This window comes from Eutrema salsugineum, unplaced genomic scaffold, assembly GCF_000478725.1.
Source record: "Eutrema salsugineum unplaced genomic scaffold, Eutsalg1_0 scaffold_2, whole genome shotgun sequence".
Taxonomy (NCBI): domain Eukaryota; kingdom Viridiplantae; phylum Streptophyta; class Magnoliopsida; order Brassicales; family Brassicaceae; genus Eutrema; species Eutrema salsugineum.
In genome coordinates this window covers 1,493,504-1,513,543 of record NW_006256829.1, presented here as the reverse complement: position 1 = coordinate 1,513,543, position 20,040 = coordinate 1,493,504, and the positions used below count along the sequence as shown (strand labels likewise).

Sequence of the window (20,040 nt, the reverse complement as noted above, 5' to 3'; positions counted from 1 at the left end):
AATTTTGTGTGATAATTTTAAATTTGCAGAAAGCTACATCACACCTCAAAAACAGAATTTCCAACGACACGTTTACAATCGTCAGTAAATCTACGAGCAACTTTGATTCAATTATTACACCATCATCGGGTAGATGTTGAGTGATCATCAATTCGCTATCCATGCAGTGGATCATGATACTCTTGTCATCTTCATCCAAGTCACAGAGAACATTCATTTTCATTTTATTATAATCACGGTAACATTGCAACATATCATAATATGATCGTCATCATATCCAAAAAAATGTATATCTTAATCAATGAACATGTCATAACTTTGATTAGATGGTAAAACATCACAATAAAAAGATTTCATAAGTTATACTGGATTTTGTAGGTAAAATATTTGTGCAGATTTTGGGCATAATCATGTGGTACTACTAATCCTATTAAAGATTGGAAGACAAAAATTTTGAATGGCAATATTATATATCATACAATGATTCAAAATTGTTAACTTATTTGATTGTGACATGCATGTATGTATGCGGATTCTAATATAATATATCACAAGTATGTTGTTAACTGTTTATAAATATGAAAAATATCAATAAAATTAAAAGAAAGATAAAAAATTTGAATATAGTATATAGTCATAACTAAATATTTGCTAAAATTCATATATTTACAATTGCTTTTGCTTTTACACATGTTGTTCGCAATTAAATTCCAAATCTAATTATTTTTAAACCATAATCACTCGCCTTGAATTGAAAATTCAAATTGCTAGGAATAGCATGTTGTACTGATAATTAAAAAATAAATTGTGTTGGAAAGAAAAAAAAAAAGTAAAAAGGCCTGCGAATTTTGGTAATGAGCTCTCAAGATGCAAAAGATAAGGCCCGAACCACTATTCCCTCCAAATCACGAAAGAGTCTGGTTTGAATTTGAAAACCTTAAGATCCCCCAGAAAACCCAAATACAAAACAAATACATTTGTTGTTGTCAGAAATTATTAAACTACGCCCACATCGCGCGCTCTTCATCCTTCTTCTTCCTCCTCTCTCTCTCTCTCCCTCTTTCCCCCCGCTCCAATTCTAGGGTCTCAAATTCACATTCGGATCTCTACCATCAGATCTTAAACCCTAGACTAAAGCACTCAAACCCTCGATCTCCATTTTGGGTCTTTCCTATCGAGGATTAAAGGAATCTAAAATCACCATTTTCTGGGTCTCTTCCGATTTGATTTTCTCGAAATTTGTGGCTTCTTTTGATAAATCTTCGAGGGTATTTTTTCTGGGTTCGTTTCGAGGTAGTAATTGACTCGCCATGGGTGAACACGACGATGTTTCTGGAGGGTTTTCGTCGATTCCCAGATCCGACTTAAAGGTAAGTTCTTTAATTTCTTCTTTTTCTTCTTTTGGTTTTGGTCGGAGTGAATTAGATTTTTTGCTGGTACTTTGTTTGACAAAAATTTCGATCTAATTATAACTTGTTTTACTTTTTTGGGTTTCTGGGATTTAGATCGGAGGCAATGAATTGGATGGAAAACATGAGTTGAATAAAATTCGACGTGTTAACTCAATTCTAAATTCAGGTAATTTACTGTTACTAGCCGAGCAAATCTCATTCGATGGCTCATCGTTTTATGATGCGATACACATTCCTTTTATGAATATGGTTTCAATTGAGTTCTTGAGTTTTAGCCTTTTAGGGAAGGCATACAATAGAACTTAAACTGTGACTCTTTTTTTTTACCTGTGAAATTTTTGATATTGAAGCTTTCAAAATGTAATTTGAACATTCCTTGGCCTTCCATTTATTCTACAGGTAACACTGGTCATGCTTCTAAAGGCATTGAAAACGCGAATGAAATATCTCAGGCTGGTCGAGCTTCGCAGAGTTTTGTTAAAGAAGGAATGATTCATAAGACTGAGCTGTTGTTGGGTCAAGAGGTGAAGCCTTCTTCCAGTAAAGCTGGTCTTCTTAACACAGATGTTGATTGTGAAAAAGGAGCTTTGGTTAAGAGAAATGACGCTGAAAGTGTAGCACAGAAAAGAAGCGGACTTTCAGTTTCCAGTTGCTTAAATGATGATTTATCATCGGTTTGCTCCTCCAGGAGACGCGATAAATCTAGTTCAACGGATGTGTATTCCGAGTGTGGAAGTTCGAATGTTCCTGTTGAGGAAAAAGATCCAATGAAGCTGTGGAAAGCAATGAAACAGAATGGGTTTCTTTCTAATCCTCACGGTGGGATTTCAGTAACATCAAGCAGCTGTGTCGTCTCATCTTCTCATGGAGGGATCCCGGCTCCAAGGAAACGTGGTCGCAAAAGCAGGAATAATGATGCTGCAACGGTGAAGAAGAGAAAGATAGAGGTTGCAAGGAAGGAAGAAGTTGACAGGTTTGCCAGGCTCGGTGCTCCTAGTGGACTGCTCAATGAATTGAACCCTGGAATTATAAATCATGTGAGAAACAAAAAGCAAGTATTGTCCATTATTGAAAGCATTGTCAAGTCTGATAAAGATTCTGGAAACTTCTACCACCCCTCGATGAGGCATAGTAAAACCGCAGTTGGGGGTTCCAGGAGGAACTTGGCAGATGTGAACACTGATGCCTCTAGATCCGATTTTAGCCAAGGATTCAAGTATGCCATGCCGGAAGATAACTACTCTATGCGCTACTACGAGGAGAAATGCACAGATGGTGGTGAGTTAACGGAAAATGCAAGTTCCTTGTCGAGCGAGGACACAGCAGATCTCAACTGTGCTAGTGTACTCACTGTTAAAGGTATAATCTTGAATTCATTACACAATGTGCATGGATTTATGCTATCATATGTGGCCTAGATTAATCTTCAACTTTGATTTGCAGCGGCTACAGTAGCTTCTCAATGGTTGGAATTGCTTCATCAGGACATTAAAGGCCGTGTTTCCGGTAACCAACACTCTCATTTATTATCACTGATGCAATGAAAAAAACTTAAATACTTGGATGTTCCTGAAATTTCCTTTTTGTACTTGTCAGCTCTTCGGCGTAGCAAGAAGAGGGTTCGTGCAGTTGTCACGACAGAGCTACCTTTCTTGATAAGGAAAGAATTCCCAGCTGATCAAGAAAATGACCCAAACTTACTTCTCAATGGGGCTTCGAGGGCTTCAACAGTCGATATCCACAAGACAAGATGGATAGCGCTGTTTAATCAACTCGAACAAACGCTATCAGAAGAAGAGAAACAATTGGTAAAAGAGTTGAAAATGTCTTTACCACACCTCTTTTCTATATCTCCGTTGGTATCTGATTTGGAGTTTGTGAATTTGAAAATTCAGGAAAGCTGGTTAAACCAAGTAAGAGAGCTGCAGTCACATTGTGATCGAGGTTTGCAACACTTGAGCTTGAGTTCTGGTCAGAACTTCTTACAGTTAGGAATGCCATTGTACTCTAGGTATGGCCTTTTCACTAACTGTTAACACTGTTGAAATCTGTCTCCCGAATCCAAATTTTTAGTTTCTTGCTGTCTAAATTGTGTTACAGAGCTTCAGATGCGCTGATCACAGATAAGGATTTAGTCGTTAGAGCAGCCGCAGCCTCCATATACTCGACCTGCAATTTTCTAGCATCAAAGGAGAACATAACCTGTACCTGAACTCCTTGAAACTTCTCACCAGTATCTGATTTAAGCTTTTTAGTCGAAAACGTTTTCTCAGTTACTCTAGTGTAAACTTTCATAGCAGAGCTTTTCCTTTGTATGTGCATCTGTAATACTAGGAGCGATGATCATCAGCTTTTTCTTTTCTTCTTCTATAGGCTCATTTTTCTCTGCAATTTTGTTTTACAATAAGAACCTTGCTTTGCTGAATTAATTATGTACTGTGTAATGATTCGAATATGTTTTAGCTATTAGAAGTCTGGACCTTGTCCTAGGCTAATTCCCTCAAACATCTGTGACACTGATCTGTGATTTGTAGATAAGTTATTTTCAGTTCTTTCATAGAGAATATAGGAGCAGAAACTGGTCACATCATGCTGTAAACAAGGATCGTTATTAGAGCCAGAGAGAGAACAACTTGCTTGGTGTTTCCTTGGCCGATGGATCTTCCGGAGCTTTATCCAATGAAGATACTGAAGCTCGAGACTCTCTGCATTGTCCAGTGTCTTCACCACATACCCAAACCAGTTCTTGATGCAGCAAATATCATAAAGCAAAATAAGAGATTGTGATGGAAGAAACAATACTCTCTGTACAAGAGCTAAGAACGATAGTTAGGGCTGTATTCAACCAGCTCGAGGAAACGCCATCAGAAGAAGATAATGAATTCGTAATTAGACATCTTTCCAATTCAAAATTGAACAACTTGAGATATATATCTTTACCACACAACTTTCCTCTTTGTTAGTATCCGATTTGAAGTTTGTGAAGTTGAAAATGCAGGAATTAAAAACAAGTGAGACAGCTGCGATCACTAAATTAAGCTTGAGTTCTGGTCTGAATTTATTACAATTGAATCTAGGAAATAGACATTCAATACTTGCTCATCTCATTACATAGTTGAATCTGTTTCAAGAGAATCCAGATTTTTTAGTTTCATTCAAACAACATAACTACATTGCAGACGGAATATTATTGGCAAAGGTTCCAAGAGCTACGGATCCACCGTTGTCGCGAGTAAATTGACACCCCGCATTGCAGACACAGGTGCTCTCAATGCGAACTCGTTCACCGACCCACGTCACAGCCACCGTGGCATAGCATCTCTGGTCAGAGTACACGTACATCGGTCTGTCCCTATAAACCTCGATGTGCACATTGTTGGAACAAGCACATCTGTAGATTATGGCCACGAGGTGCTCCCCTCCATTTGCAGCTCTTAATCTGCAATTGAGGGCGGACCGGTGGTGGTGGTGGTGGTGCAATCGCCATCCTGCTGCATCAACAGAGAGAAGAAAAAACATTTCAAGAAAGTTAAACAAACGATATCAAACTACAATCTTTTTCGTAATAAAACTTGTAGAAAACTTAGAAGACAGTCGATATCAAATGATGATTCTACATATTCAGAACCAGCGGATGATCCTAGCCTAAGAAATAATCTGACACCTAAATCTACCGAAACCATTCCTTTCTAACATAAAACCTAAATCCAGAAGACGAATCGGCGAAAAGAAGATAACTAATCCGTTTAAATTTCGTTACAATCAAACGAGATAACATTACAAGAAAAATAAAACAAAAGATATTCGGGAAATTCGTACCTCTGCTCTGTCTTTCTGAAACCTCTCAAGCTTCACTGAATTCAAATTTGAGCTCCGATCTCGAAAAAGCAAGTCAAGTCAAGTGATGACTGTAAACTGGCGCGTACGGCAACTGTTATTATTATTTTATAGGGCAACGATTGTAAAGCAGATCGTTGTAATTGCTCATTTCTTGCCCCCTTTCAACGGTGCAGATCTAATAATACAAGTTTGACCAGGATCACCAATGCTAGATACTCGATTGCTATTGGTTCAATGCAAATTCTGATTTTATTTAGGTAGAGACAAATTGGGCTTTATCTCTATAAGGCCCATTAACTGCGGAATCCGCGGATTCGTTACGTATTACGTACGGTGCGTTAAATTAGTTGCATTAGTCAGAGTTTCCGGTTTAGTTGCATTAAACCGATTTTTGCAGTCGTCTGTCTTCTTTCCCAAATTCACTTTATTTGCTGAATCAATTCGATTTCGTTTTCTCCCAGATTTTTAGGGGCTTTTGGGGAGTTTCTGAAGACTCTGCTCTAACATGGTAAGTTATACTACTCTGATGTAAATTATCATTGTTGTTAAGATTTGAGTCAATTGAGCATTTCATGAGATGAGTAGTTCAAGTTTCATCTAATTAGAAGTCTGGATCATTTCCTAGGCCTAAATTCTTCAAACATTTGACATGGAGCAACTACTGGAATTTACAATATGTAACAGTGATCTTTAGATAAGTTTTTGGTTCTTACATAGAGAACCTATGACAGAAACCGGTTTCATAGTGATGTAATAAGGTTGGTTTGTTCAGAGCCAGTTAGAGACCATATTGCTTGGCGTTGCCTTGGCTGATGGATCTTCTGGGGCTTTAGCCAATGAACGATACTGAAGCTTGACACTCTCGGCATTATCAAGCGTTTTCACCACATACCTGCAACAGAGTTTTATGCAGCAAAATGACCTCAAAAGTTACAGAAACAATTATACACAAAAGTCTATTATAAAGGTGTTTGCAGCAAGAAAGAGTTGAAATCTTTCGTGAATCATTAAAATTGATATCATAAGTTCATAATCAAAGAAAGAAATGAGAGTTTACCAGCCGTTCAAGCATTGAGTAGTCACAACAGCTTCCCTTCCTACAAAACGAGGTGGTGTCCTCTTGTTTCCCTGTATTAACATCCCTCGCAATTATCAAGAAAATACATTTGCTAGAAAAAAAATTGCAGGGACAAACAAGAAAGGGATTGACCTTTATTATAACTCGATCTGCCACAGCAAAAGGGAAATAATTACTTTTATTCCTTGAACGACCTGTATGAGTCGAGTCACCAAACGCGCGTCTCTCCTGCATTTATAGAAAATAAATCTCTTGTTTGAACAGAATTAAACGTGAGATGAATCTCAATATGATTAGTAAGTGTAGTATTGAGTTACTTGATCAAATCCTTCTCGTTTTCGCTTAGATGAATGGTTTGACTGTGACTTCTCTTCTCGGCAAAATGCTTGTACTGCAACTCGCAGAGCTGCGTAAAATTGCAGCGAAAATAATGACAATGAATTCTCTGAGACACCCAAATGCCAGAATCATGAACACGAATAATTTTACTCACTGAGATTTGGGGTTATCGAATCTTCTGAGACTGGCTGCGAGCATGTGCAGCAAGCTTTCTAAGAGAGCACAACAAAAAACAATATCTCATCAGCAAAAGAAAAGAGACAAAAAGTAAATAGCAGACGTTAAAAAGAAGAGATTTTGATGGAAGAAACAAAACTCTGTACCATCTGTTTTACTTGTTCTATCCCTCCAGCTCCAAAAGTGTGTCCGCAAGGCAATATCATAGCATCAACCATCAATACCCCTCTACGATTTTATAAAGAAACAAAACAGACTATAGATTAAACACAAGCACAATCCATACCAATCCAACAGTTTCAGCTAAAAAACCACAGAGAACGGTAGATATCAAGCGAAAACAAAAAAGAAGAAGATACGTTGTAGGATCAGACAAAATGGTCCTCAAAGACTCGATCGAATTGCTCGAAGAAGAAGGGTCTCTTCGGCCGCTGAAATCACACCCGTTTTCTGCAGCGACTGATGATGATTCCTCATGCCTAGAAGCAAAACTCGCATCCATTGTCTTAAACTGCTGCGAGTAGTAAGCTGCGTTGTCTTGTCCACCCACTGTCACTGCATAGCATTTTCGGAGAAAAAAAGTCCATTGCCTGAACATCTCAATTCTCAAAAGTAGAAACTTTTCGAAAAAAACTTATGGGATTCTCTTACCAGCTCCTGCTGATACACTATCTTCACCAGTGTCTTTGTTCATGCCATCACCTTCGTTACCGTCTATGTCATCATCCTCGTCTTCCTCTTCGACGTCAACGTCTTCCTCTCCGTCTGATCCACCACTGTCGTTAGGGTTTCCGCTGATGGGTTTCTCCGAGTAGAAATTCTGCCTGAAATCGAGATGAGGGTGAGGGTTAGCTGCGGCCGCGGCGGCTGCTGCTGCCGCGAAATACCGGTGGTGGTCGCCGATAAAAGCCGCGAATTCACGGGTTTTAGGGTCCTGTTCGCCGACCCGGAAACGTAACGGGTCAGCATCTTGAACAATCATCGGCGGCGCGTTGAACGGCGCCGGAGAGAGCCCTTTTCCGGACATGGAATCGAGCGATCGCAAAATTAAAACCCAGAAAATCAAACAACAACTAGAAATTAGCTCAAGCACGTAAGAAGGATTGATTTGATTTAACGAAACAAAGAAGGAATCTTGAGGAAGATAGATGAGTGGTGAAGAAAAAAATTTTCACAGAGATGAAATGAAAAGAGACTAAAGAGGAGAAAGAAGAACAAGTGTGAAACAAAACGGCGTCGTGGAAAGAGGAAAAGGAAATTGACACGGTGACGTTTCAACCGCGAGTGACGTCAGACTCGGATACTATTGTATGGGGCCCAAAAGAATGTGTGCGGAACTTCTTCTTCAGCTACTTTGCCATTGTACGGAAATATAAAGCGAAGTCAACGGAATATATCTCTACTACGCCTCGGCGTTTTGATATCCATTCGGGTTCGGTTCGAATAGTTCAAGTTTTTGAATTTTCGGTTTTTAGATTTAAAACCCATTCGGATGTTTTCGGAATTTCGATTCGGTTCGATTATATTCGATCGGGTTCAGTTCGGGTTCGGATATCCAAAAAATATTAAAAATTAAATAGAAATAATTAAATTTAAATAAAATTGGTTAAATTCAAACAAAATTTGGCAAAATTTAACAAATATAACTAAAAACTTTAATATATTTAAATTATTATAGATTTTTTCATCATTTTCAGAATAAAAATAATTTATATTTTGGATTTATAATTGTAATTTTAGGTTATTAAGTTTAAATGTAGTTAATATTTTGGGTATATAATTGTATTTCGAATATTTCGGATATCTATTCGGATTTCCGGTTCGGTTTGATTCGGTTTCGGTTTTTCGGATTTAAAAATTTAAAAACCGTTCGGATATTTTATCAGTTTTGGTTCGGGTTCGTTTTCTCTTTTTCAGATCAGATTTGGATAAATTGTTCGGGTTCGGATAATATGCCCATACCTAATCTCCACGGTCTGAAAATTATTTTATTTTGTTTGTCCGGACAAACTGCGATAGCCTATTGTAAAGTGGTAAGAGAGAGCTAACTATGGATTATAATTTAGGAGATCTTTCTCAATGAATTCTCCTTTATCCAACAATATTTGCTTTTGTGCTTTAGTGAAGATAGACCATGTTTAATTTCGTAATTTGCATTCTGTTATCTCTTCTGTAATTTTTGGACATCTTTTCTAGGGTAGTTATTTTTTTCTTTCTTTTTTCTTGTTCTAATTATTGTAGGATAGGTTATTTGGAAATTTATGCCATAGGAAACTCCATTTAAAATGGCACGTATTTACCTCGCTATGTAATGTAACGACAAGAAGTCTGCTTTGCTGACACACGTTCTGAGCTATGAAGTGAGTTTTTGAGTTAGACTAGTAGGGACGATAACGATGAGACGGGCATGACCAGAGATTTTGCGGAACTAGTAATTGGGGTGGGGTTATGAATTTGGTTGATACTATAAATTTGATTGTTTTAGGCTTTTATTCTAAACCACCTTAAATCTGATTTTGGGTTTAGAAAACTTAAATCTAAAAAAAAATATGAAACTGGATGCATCTCTTGGAATGTTTCAGTGAATTAGGTATTATCATGTCAAATCTTACACTTGTGTTCCATCAAGCGTCAAGATGTTATGTGTTGATCAATTTTCTTGATCACATCATCATACACTACATTTTTACCATTCTGGTTAAGTGTGTTAAAAAGCTAATAAATCTTTTGATATTTGGATTCTTAGGTAGAAAGAAAAAAATATCCAAATATTTTAATATCATTTATTTTTTCTTTCTCGTCTCAATAAGACTTGTTAATTGCATATTCAGAAGAAGAAAACGTCTATTACTAAGATCGTGTTACAATGAGAGGATCCTTGCAAATTTAAAGAAAAGTGCAGGTACAAGGAATCAAATACTGATGAGAATTAAATACAAACGAGCAACAATTTTCTTATTCCGGAGACTGATTTCTCTGTTCTTTGTTGTTCTTGAAGATCTTAGAACTCTTGTCAAAAATCTTTGCTCTTCTGTTGTAATCTTTAGGGTCTTTCCCATCATCCTCCCCCATAATAGCTTCCTTCTCAAGGCATTCCAAGAGCTCCCCTACTCCTCTGTTTGCTTCTCCCCCACAAATCCCTCTTCTCTGAGTCAGTTCCTCCTCTTCCTCCGGCGTAATTGGCTCCATTGCCGCCGCATAACCTGATCCTGAAGCCACACATCTAGCAGCAGCAACCGGCCTCTTCTTCCCGGCGTTAAGGCTCAGGTTGACCGGAATCTTGCTGACTGGAGTTAGGGTTTGATGAGTTCTCGGAGATGGGTTTGTCATGATCTTTGTGCAGGTTTTAGACATAGCTTCCATTTTTTTTTTTCTTTTCCTGATAGACGTTTAAGTGTAAAATCAAAGTTACGTCGCTTGGTGCTTTATATAAGGTTTTGAGGGTGCTAAAATGTGACGCACTAACACACGTCATTCATTACACGTGTGGGAGTGGCGAAAAGTAAGAGAGTTTTCGAGATTCTCCATGCTTGTTCTTGTGGCACGTGTTCCGAGATTCTCTTGCCGACCTCTTTTGACTTTCTTTTCAGCTTTATCCACCAAGTTTTGTTTAGTTTATAGCTATGGGTTTATAGTAAGCTTACACGTTTGTCTAGTTTTAGTCATCTATGTACTATGTTCTAGAACTCACGCCTAAACCGAAACATTCTGGATCCAACTAAACTCACGCCTAGACCGAAACATTCTGGATCCAACTAAAGTTAACTTAGAGGTGCTATTGGAGAGTTGATTTATAAAGATTTTTAGAGTTTAAGATTCTATAGTTATTGGTTTGTGGATTTTTATATTCTTAATAAATTCCTTTGTTATTCATTTAGAAATTATAAAAATCAGTTGTTATTGATATGATGATTTTTATAATCTAATCAAAATTCATTGCTATTCAAAAAGTCTGCATTTAAATAATTCTATGATTCTGTTATAATCTAGTGTTATTGGCATAATGATTCTTTATAATTTAATTCATAAATCATAATTTTCAAAATATTACCTATATCCCTTGGATTCTCAAAATCTGTCATATTAAAAAATTCTTAATAGATTATTTAAATCCATAGAACTCTCTCTAAATTTTACAAATCCAACAAAACTCTTAAAAATTTGACAAATCTCATGATTTTTAAAATCAACTAAAATCTTCATAAATCTAATTCCCAATAACCCCCTTATTCTATTGGAATCGGTTTAGTTTGATTTCCTCGACAAATGTTGATTTCCGATTAAAACCAAATCCAAATTACCACCACTAATACTGAGATCTCAGCTGGTTTTGACATCGTATTCAGCTCTTCTAATTTCTATGACAAGTTTGTTTAGAACCTGCAAATTTTGTATAGTTTCAAAGCCTGATAAGAGCATTCACTGCAAGGAACGCATTGAGTAGCAAATGGAACATATAATAAGACTACAAATTGCAAAACAAAACGTAATAAAAGATAACAGATCTTGCTGGGGACTTTAAAATTCCCTAAATGGCAATAGATGTTTTTCTATTTCAGATGTGCAAACCCTCTTCACAGCCTTTGTGATGACGATCACATCTTTGAAATGTTGGAACACAAAAAGGCATATGGAAACTTTCAGTATTACTTTCCACCTTCATTGATAAACCCTTCTTTGCGGCCTTCGAAGCCAGGACGCAGGAGCTTTTTCTCCCTCTTGGCGATTTTCCGCAGCTTGTTCTGTTCAATCCTATCGGCAATATTCCCTGATCTCTTTTGCTGCTTCTCCACTCTAACCTTTTGTTGTCCTTCAACTCTTTCCTTCCACTTCTCTGCGTTCTTCTCGTGCCTCTTCTTTTCTTTGTGGATGCTTTGCTTCAATAGCTTTGGGTCATCGTGAACCTTCATACCAGCTGCTCTGCTTGTAGCTGCCTTCCATGAGTGCTTCTTTGCAATTACTTCACCTTTTTCTGGATCCTTCTTTGCAGCCTCTAACTTCAAAGCCCTTTCAAGCTCTTTTGCCTTAGAAAGCCTCCGTTTCTTTTTATCTTTTCCATGTTCCTCATCGTCATCAATCTTGACATAGCCAAAAGTAAGGTCCTTAGCAGCCTCTTCCACATCCAACTTACCCTTACCTTTATCTGCTAACTTATTCTCCTCAACAGTCTTCTCCTCAGAAACCGAGTCCCTCTTTCTCTTATTTGGCAAGATCTTCTTCCTTCTTTCATGGCTTCTTGGTCTATCTGAACCTCCACGACCACCTTTAAGCGCATCAATTTTGCGGTGGAGACGTTGCCTCAGCTCCTCATACGTAACGGAATCATCTCTTTGAAAACCAGCGGTCTTAGGCTTGTTGTTATCTGTTTCTTCCTCACTGTCATCATTAGGAAGCTCATTACTCAATTTTTCCTTTTCTATTTTCTGCTTCAGCAAATCCAGAGTCGTCAAAGCAGACTTCTCTGGGTCCAACCTATCTCTCCTCGCTTTCTTTAGATTCTCGTTTGTTTTTCTCTTAGCTTTAGCTTTTTGAGCCTTGCTAAGACCTGGAAACCACTTTCTTTCTGTCTCATCAGGTAAGTAGAATCTCGCAGGGATGAGCTCTATCAACTTATCGAAAAATTCAGCATGCTGATGAGCCATAGACTTGATATCTGATTCAGAATCAATTTTACCCCTTTTCTTTGCCATCTATAACAATTGCCAAAACCGATCACAATCAGAAAAAAAAATGCCCCTTTGGAAAAAATGACAAATAATAAAATAAGGACTCATTAGTCACTTTCAGAAACTAATAACACATCAAAACTGTACAGTCAAGACATCCAATGGTAGATTAAACAAATATTAGACAAATGTAAAAGTTATGATGACATATTAGATCGAATTAAGATCAAAACTTACATCAGTCCCACGAATTTTAGTCATTGCTCTCCCACACAGGAGATTAGACAAAATGCTGTAAACCTCAGGACAAACTGCAGCAGTAAAAAATAGAAGATCAATGGTTGCGAAAGAATCAAAACATCTATATTTCTAATATACTTTTGAAACAAACAAACAAAAAACTCGTACAAATACTTTAGGAGTTGCCAGCATCTTGTAAGAATTGTGCAAGTCAATGAATAACATCAAACGACAAAGGTTAACTTGTTCACTAAATGTCACATTAAAAGAAGCTCACAAATTGTATAACGGTTGGGTTAATTATCAACAAGGTATCTGCCATTATCTACAACAGTATCAAGAAGCCTAGTTTTTTCAAATCTATTGACAGAACCTTACAATCTATAAATCCAAAGAAAACCTTCAGCAAGATGACTTCGCAGAAACCATTTACCGATTAAAAAAACCTCAACTTGTCTTTTTTTTTTATGTGCAAAAAACTAGACGAAATATCTTGTTGATTCTTTAGCAGCTATTCGTTATTCTAGAGAGAGAGAGACAGAAACCCTAAATAGTAGTGCATAAAGAACAAGTTTCCCCAACATATTAAGCTTTATACAAGAAATTAACTAAATGCAGGATGCATAAAGAGAAAAAGAAGCACACACAAACAAAATACAGAACATAAAACAAAAACCTTATCCTGAACACTGTAGGTGAAATCTAAATCCGAAAGCGATTAAATGTAGAAAGAGATACAATTTTATGTTCATATCATATCATAATTCAGGATTCATCACAACTCGTTATTATAAGTTCTGAGCGATACTGAATCCAGAATCGTAATTCCTTAAACAAAAAGAGCAGGCCCATCTGAAAAGAAGACGAATTTATGGAAAAAAGAAAGAAAATGGGAAGAAGAAAACATACTGGTAGCGGCGATGGCGAAGCAACGGCGACAGAGAAACAGAGAAGAAGAGGTTCGGTGAAAAAGTTTAGGGTTCGAATGGTTTTGTTATTTCTCAGTTTTAAGAAGGGTACTTATGTAAATGCGTCATCTCAGCTTCCCATTTAGCGTCCAAACAACGGTTCGGTTTAACGGGATTGAAATAGAGTTAAACCGGTGATCAAATCGAATCGAACCGAGAAATTTTGCACGCATATATTGTGAGAAGGAATCTACCTCTTATACGTCTCCACGTGGATAATTCCTCTTCACTCCCCTCTTCTATTAGATGATTCACATATTTCAATTTTCAAAACGGTGTCGTTAGTTTGTCGACTACAGAAGGTAAACAAACGCTTTGCTTGATCGGAGTTCCTTTGTCTTCAGCTTTACTCCGGCTAGCAATGGCGGTCTCAGCTTTCCGTGGCACGCGGTTACCATTTCTACATCAATCTCAGGTCTACTTTTTTTTCCAATTTTCTTTCCTTGGTGAATCTGTTTCTTTTTAGCTGCCAAAACTGGCAAACTCTATTACTCTCTGCTGAGTTTCGGTAGCTTCATTTTGCAGTTTCCTGTTGCAAGAAATGTATCAGGAAGGTCTAAGAAGATGATCGGTGGAAGAAATTCGAAGAGATTTGTTCTCTCGGCACAGTATTCGCAAAGCCAGGACCTTTTCACTTCTCGCCTTCAAAGTATAGAATTTTCCTGCTTCATTGTAAACTCAATCCGACTGTATACTGTTTAAAAATGATGGTGGAATTTCCTGAAGAATTATATCTCGTTAGGTTGTTTCTGTTGCTAATTTGATTTGGTTTATTGTAATATGTTTAAATGAGACCCTTTTTTGGAATCAAGACACTGGAATCATGTTTACTTTTGGAAGATAGTTTACTGATCCATGTGCTTGATGCAGGCCGGATAGAGAACTTGCCCAAACTGGTGGAAGATATAGTTCATACATCGATAAACACAGGTCCACGCGGTGCAGTACGCCTTATCCAAGGCGTTCAGGCCTTTGTAGGAGTTGGAGGAGAGTGGCTAAATGATGTCTCTAAGGTAACTGTTTTCATGATTCTTGTTCATATGAGTAAAACACTTGCTATGAGCTAAAATTATGTTTCTTCTGGTGACCCGCTGCAGTCTACAAGAGTGTCTGGTGGATTACCAACTGAAATGCAGCTTGGTCTACTGTCTCCTCTATATTTGAGGAAACTCTTTGAACGCATGGGAGCTACTTACATTAAGCTGGGCCAGGTAAATCATGTTGCAACTTCTAGAGGATATTATATCCTTTCATGTGGCTAAAGACACGTGAAATGAATGTCTAAAGTAAGGATCTCAATTGATTTCCCGTTCTTTGAATTTGTAGTTTATAGCATCTGCGCCAACTTTGTTCCCACCAGAATATGTTAAAGAGTTTCAGAACTGCTTCGACAAAGCTCCTCCTGTGCCGTTTGAAGAAATTCGTAAAATCTTGCAAGAGGAGCTTGGGAGACCCATAGAAAGCGTATACGAATTTGTTGATCCTACACCAATTGCATCAGCCTCAATAGCACAAGTGCGTTCTTCTTTTGCTTCTGCTTCATTGATCGAATTTCATTTTATTCATGTACTCTTCTGCTAAGGGAATTATCATAACCAGGTCCATGGTGCAAGGCTGAGAGGCTCCCAAGAGGATGTAGTAATCAAGGTCTTAAAGCCTGGAATAGAAGATTTCTTAGTGGCAGATTTGAACTTTATCTACGTTGTGTCCCGTATATTTGAGTTCCTTAGTCCTGAGTTCAGCCGTACTTCGCTGGTAAACTCTCGATTTTGCTGTAGAGACTCCCCAATCCTCTGTATTTAATTTGCAGTTGCTGCTAAGTTACTATTTTAAAACAATATATACTATTGATAGGTTGGTATTGTCAAAGACATTCGTGAGTCAATGCTTGAAGAAGTGGATTTCAATAAGGAGGCTAAAAACATTGAGTCATTTAAGAGATATCTTGAAACCATGGGGTTGTCAGGACAAGCGACTGCTCCAAGAGTGTATAAGCACTGCAGCAGCCGACGGGTACTTACAATGGAGAGGCTGTACGGAGTTCCTCTTACTGATCTAGATTCTATAAGGTCACTTGTTTCCAGTCCAGAGAATAGCCTTATTACGGCCCTTAATGTGTGGTAAGATCTTTGAAATACACTATTGAAAATAAGATTGCTCCTCCTCCCGTAGCAGTTAATGGAATTGTCTTCATGTGGGTGTAACCTTCAGGTTTGGAAGTTTACTTTCTTGTGAAAGTTTCCATGCTGATGTACATGCAGGGAACTTATGGCTGTTGCGTGATGGCCGGATCGGGTTTCTTGATTTCGGTAAATGACACTTTCTCAAGCTATTCAATTACCCTGAGCGAGCTTACTACCTTTTTTTCATCTATCAATGCATAACAGTGCAGTCTTGTTCATAAACACTCTTCACTGTTTGTTGGTAATTTTTGGTGTATTCAAGTAAGTATCCACATGTTTTCAGGCATTGTTGGTCGAATATCACCCACAACATGGGCTGCTATGGAAGTATTTCTAGCGTCCATTGCAACAGAAGAATATGAATCCATGGCCTCAGCTTTGATTCAAATGGGTGCCACAAACAGAGAAGTTGATGCTAAAGCTTTTGCAAGAGACTTGGAAAAGATGTTCTCTTCTATCAAGGCAAGCAATATTTAGTCTTAACAATTTTGGAGTAAAAGACTAAGATGAACCTCTGTAACCAGCTACATTTGTTCAGAGGAAACAGTGTGATTTAAATTCTAAAAATTCCGCCAGTCTTCTGAAGATAAGTGAATCTCTTCTTGCAGGAACTAGATACAGAAATAGTAGTGGCTACAGCTCGGGGAACAAATTCGGACACAACTGCTGTTGCTGCTAACGTAGTTGTGGATGAGAGACAGATGAATGCTCTTTTCCTCGACTTGGTAAGCACTAATTAGACATAGTTGTTTAAGGATTTTGTTTTTCATATTTAAGTTGTTAGCATACAGAAGTTGCACCGATATGGGTTAAGATAACCCTCGTTGTGAGCTTTAAAGAGTGAATACAGATGAAAACAAGTTGTCTTTCTTTTGTGTAGGTGCGTGTTAGCGAATCATACGGGCTGAAGTTCCCTAGAGAGTTTGCACTTCTAATGAAGCAGCTTCTGTATTTCGATCGGTACACGAGACTATTAGCCCCAAACCTGAACATGCTGCAGGATCAGCGAATCTCTGTCGTGTCCAACAGGAGGACGAATCGATATAAGGACAGCTTCAACTAAGTTCATAGAAATATACTTCACATTTACCATTTTTAATCTTTATTATTTACAAGTGGTAAAGTTATAGTATAGATTGATAAAGCCAGGAACAATGATGAATTCAATATTGTTACAAGTATAACAAATCCTACATGACTATATACAACAGATAAGCGATATCTTATTTTTGTATACTTTTGCACAAGTGTCATGGTTTTCTCTACCTCAAACAGAAGTGCAGAAACAAATCTTTACCTATACACAGATGTGAGAAAAAGAATGATAAACCAATGGCAAAACTTTCCATCTGAAAAGCGCATAGTTCTTGTTGCTTGACCTGAAGCAGAGATCTACACAGAAGGAGGACGCTGAGAAGCTTTAAAGACTTGGCTTACAGTAGAATATCCCATTAGCCGATGAAGCGGAGACCCTCTAGCCACAGGCACCTCCTCTTCCTGAGCAGAGGAGCTCGGCTTTACGGGTTTGGAAGGAGCTTTGTCGCTGGGAGACTCTGATGTTGAATTCCTACTCCTATTAGTGTTAATGTCATGCGTTACTACAGGAATTAAATGAGTTCTGGATTGAAGTGAGAATCTGAGAACAGTGGTGCAGGTGCCGCATCTGAGAAGATGATGCTTCCTCTTGAAGATGAGAAAGTCTACAGGAAGCTGTAGGTTTTCCGAGCAACTGTAACAGCTCACGAAAGGTGCCCCACCGGCTGTTGGACGGATATGACGCTTGGCCACACGCTGTCTCTCATTTAAACGACGGTTCTGTAAGTCATGGTGGTGGCCGGCGTGTCTATTACGCTGATGATCCTCCACATCAGAGACTATCTCGTGGCTCCATCTCGGATAATACTCAGGTTGTTCCATTGGCCTCTGCGGACTTGCAGAATATGAACTGTAAGAATTATGAAGCTGAGCTGAATACCAACCGGGATGGTTTCTTCTGTCACTTACCATCTCTCCTGAGAACCTACCCCCTTGTCCACGACCTCTTGCCCTTGTGTTGTTGTGAAACATGTAGTCAACATTCTCGTAGTTCATGCCTCCAGCGTATGGAGGCATTTGAAGCGAGTGTGCACGGGAATAGCGATCAAACTCATCGTGCGATGGATATGAAGGGCTTACACGTGTGTATGAATCTCTCGGATAGAAAGGCAAGTCAGGCCGAAGTTGTTCTGTCACATGTCTCTTCCCTTGTCTTCCAAGACGCCCTCCTGGTCCCTCAAGTTGCAGAGACCTGTTCTGATGTGTACCATTGCGCCTCGTCTCAGAGAAAGTGGATGAGGAACTAGCGCCTTGCTCCTTGTAAAGTTCAGGGTATCTCTGAGTCTCAAATTTGCCTGATCTTATTTTCTGAAGAGCATTCCATTGTTCGTTTTCATTGAGAAGTTGGTCTTCCCTTTCATCAGACGAAGACTCACTACCATCATACGCAGAAGAAGTCTTGTTTGCAGGAAGATCATCTTCGTTTTGTTCCTCTTCAACAGGAGAAGCATCGGGAGAGATTTCAGCTTCTGGCTTGTGGTAAGCATCACTGGACGAATTACTCGCTCTTGCATCCACCACATGATCAGCATTCAAGCTTCCTGAGCTAGTCCCATGTCTTGTAGCTTCTGTCTCGGATTTGATGTCAGATTTCAATCTGCTGGAGTTGTCTTCTCCTTCATTTTTGTCAGAATCACCAAGTGAGCTTGCCTGCAGTTGGATTTCGTTTCCCTCCTCTCGATTAGATATGTCTAAGCCACCGAGCTGCTTCTGAGTAGACTCCATGGATCCATCCCAAGGCTTCTCTTCTTCTTGGCCTGGGGATGACGGAAGAACCGTGTCCTGCCGTGAGCTGGTGGAGACATTGTTGGTTTCAGGCTGATTGCTTCTTGGCTCACTGGCTTGAGCCCCCTCTGTCTCTCCTGCACTTGGTGTAGTGTTTGGAGTAATGCTACGTCTTTTCGCTGAATCAAAGAAAAGCAACAAACAAGTTCAATAACAGACAGAACATGAGTAGAAAGAAACCAAAAACACACAACTTCTTTGTGTCAGACAAAGCAAGATAATAAGAACAGATGGACCCCAGGATCTAGAAAAAAACCAGATTCTGGATCAAAGTTAACATTTTTTTTTAAGACGAAATCGAAATGAAAGTTGCAGAATTGTAAAAACAATGACCTTGAAGAATGGCTGAACAACCACCACACTGATAAACTGGAACATCTTCGTCTTCCTGTAGAATCTTTAAGCACTTTGGGCATTTCACCAACCGAACTCTCTGACCCGTCTGGCTCGCCATTGTTGGTACCAAATTTGATGACTAAACCCAACCTTCTAAATCAAAATTTCATCAACAGAACCTAAGACGCAGAGAGAGAGAGAGAGAGAGAGAGAGAAGAAGAAGAAGAAGAAGAAGAAGAAAGATAAAAGATCGAAACTTTGCGAAGCTCTTGAAGATTCTACGGAAATTTTGAACGGAGACCAGACGATGAAGGTCAACGTGGTATGAAGAGGAGAAAGTCAGAATAGCGTAAATTGATTTCAGTTGTAGTTTAAGAAATCTGGGAATTGGTACAATCCAGGTCTGAAAGCTGGTTACGGATCCGGGTCGTGATGACGAAACAGAAGCAAGATTACATCATTGAAGAAGCCATAAGAAGATATCAAGAATCAAAAACCGAAGTAAGCTCTTTGCAGAGTCTTTCAAACTCGAGAGATTGTGAAAGAAGAAAATCCAGAAGTTTAAGATTATATAGAGAGAGAGGGGAATAGAAATGGCGAGGAGAGAGAGAGAAGGAGAATTTCTTGTCGTGGGGGCGAAGTAGAAGGAGGAGGAATTGAGAGAACGGAGACAACGCAAAATCCAAATCGTTGGAGAGGTTTTTAACTTCGGATGTTATTTTCTCCTTTGAGAAAAGTCTCTCTTTTCCCGTGTCAAGAAAGTTTTGTTTTTAATTACTTTTGGGGGAATTTTCTGATATCTTAGTCAATAGACTCAAAAAAGAAAAAAAAAAACTCACAACTCGTCGCTCACAAATCACAACCATTAAAGAAAAACACATTTGTTGTTATTTTAAATAAAAAAACTGGTCCATTTTTTTG

At 38.5% G+C, this 20,040-nt stretch overlaps 6 protein-coding genes and 1 long non-coding RNA gene across 7 annotated transcripts; 2 read left to right on the top strand and 5 right to left on the bottom strand.

Moving 5' to 3' along the window:
- The first annotated feature begins 1,024 nt into the window (after positions 1–1,024).
- On the top strand, positions 1,025–3,912 carry LOC18019552. Its single transcript, XM_006398923.2, has 7 exons — positions 1,025–1,370; positions 1,506–1,578; positions 1,812–2,771; positions 2,856–2,918; positions 3,009–3,220; positions 3,308–3,423; positions 3,513–3,912. Exons 1-7 carry the CDS (start codon positions 1,311–1,313, stop codon positions 3,622–3,624), a joined length of 1,596 nt encoding a protein of 531 aa, XP_006398986.1. The 5' UTR covers positions 1,025–1,310; the 3' UTR covers positions 3,625–3,912.
- A 523-nt stretch (positions 3,913–4,435) lies between these two features.
- On the bottom strand, positions 4,436–5,398 carry LOC112086793. The gene is made up of 2 exons (XR_002899651.1): positions 5,232–5,398; positions 4,436–4,903 (listed from the first exon to the last, which is right to left on the bottom strand). It is a non-coding gene; the product is annotated as an uncharacterized LOC112086793 (long non-coding RNA).
- A 528-nt stretch (positions 5,399–5,926) lies between these two features.
- On the bottom strand, positions 5,927–8,015 carry LOC18019551 (U-box domain-containing protein 62). Its single transcript, XM_006398922.2, has 8 exons — positions 7,498–8,015; positions 7,206–7,401; positions 6,993–7,074; positions 6,824–6,881; positions 6,648–6,736; positions 6,463–6,558; positions 6,310–6,380; positions 5,927–6,144 (listed from the first exon to the last, which is right to left on the bottom strand). Exons 1-8 carry the CDS (start codon positions 7,871–7,873, stop codon positions 6,021–6,023), a joined length of 1,092 nt encoding a protein of 363 aa, XP_006398985.1. The 5' UTR covers positions 7,874–8,015; the 3' UTR covers positions 5,927–6,020.
- Positions 8,016–9,672: 1,657 nt separating this feature from the next.
- On the bottom strand, positions 9,673–10,238 carry LOC18019550. The gene has a single exon (XM_006398921.2). The coding sequence runs from the start codon at positions 10,207–10,209 to the stop codon at positions 9,802–9,804; it is 408 nt and encodes a 135-aa protein (XP_006398984.1). The 5' UTR covers positions 10,210–10,238; the 3' UTR covers positions 9,673–9,801.
- A 980-nt stretch (positions 10,239–11,218) lies between these two features.
- On the bottom strand, positions 11,219–13,757 carry LOC18019549 (ribosomal RNA-processing protein 14). Its single transcript, XM_006398920.2, has 3 exons — positions 13,662–13,757; positions 12,750–12,823; positions 11,219–12,536 (listed from the first exon to the last, which is right to left on the bottom strand). Exons 2-3 carry the CDS (start codon positions 12,771–12,773, stop codon positions 11,493–11,495), a joined length of 1,068 nt encoding a protein of 355 aa, XP_006398983.1. The 5' UTR covers positions 12,774–12,823; positions 13,662–13,757; the 3' UTR covers positions 11,219–11,492.
- Positions 13,758–14,000: 243 nt separating this feature from the next.
- Positions 14,001–17,153, top strand: LOC18018085 (uncharacterized aarF domain-containing protein kinase At5g05200, chloroplastic). The gene is made up of 11 exons (XM_006398919.2): positions 14,001–14,135; positions 14,246–14,369; positions 14,591–14,733; positions 14,818–14,931; positions 15,047–15,235; positions 15,320–15,475; positions 15,575–15,840; positions 15,932–16,029; positions 16,187–16,365; positions 16,512–16,628; positions 16,784–17,153. Exons 1-11 carry the CDS (start codon positions 14,082–14,084, stop codon positions 16,964–16,966), a joined length of 1,623 nt encoding a protein of 540 aa, XP_006398982.1. The 5' UTR covers positions 14,001–14,081; the 3' UTR covers positions 16,967–17,153.
- On the bottom strand, positions 17,044–19,768 carry LOC18018084 (protein ENHANCED DISEASE RESISTANCE 4). Its single transcript, XM_006398918.2, has 2 exons — positions 19,117–19,768; positions 17,044–18,902 (listed from the first exon to the last, which is right to left on the bottom strand). The coding sequence occupies exons 1-2, from the start codon at positions 19,235–19,237 to the stop codon at positions 17,296–17,298; spliced, it is 1,728 nt and encodes a 575-aa protein (XP_006398981.1). The 5' UTR covers positions 19,238–19,768; the 3' UTR covers positions 17,044–17,295.
- Positions 19,769–20,040: the final 272 nt, after the last annotated feature.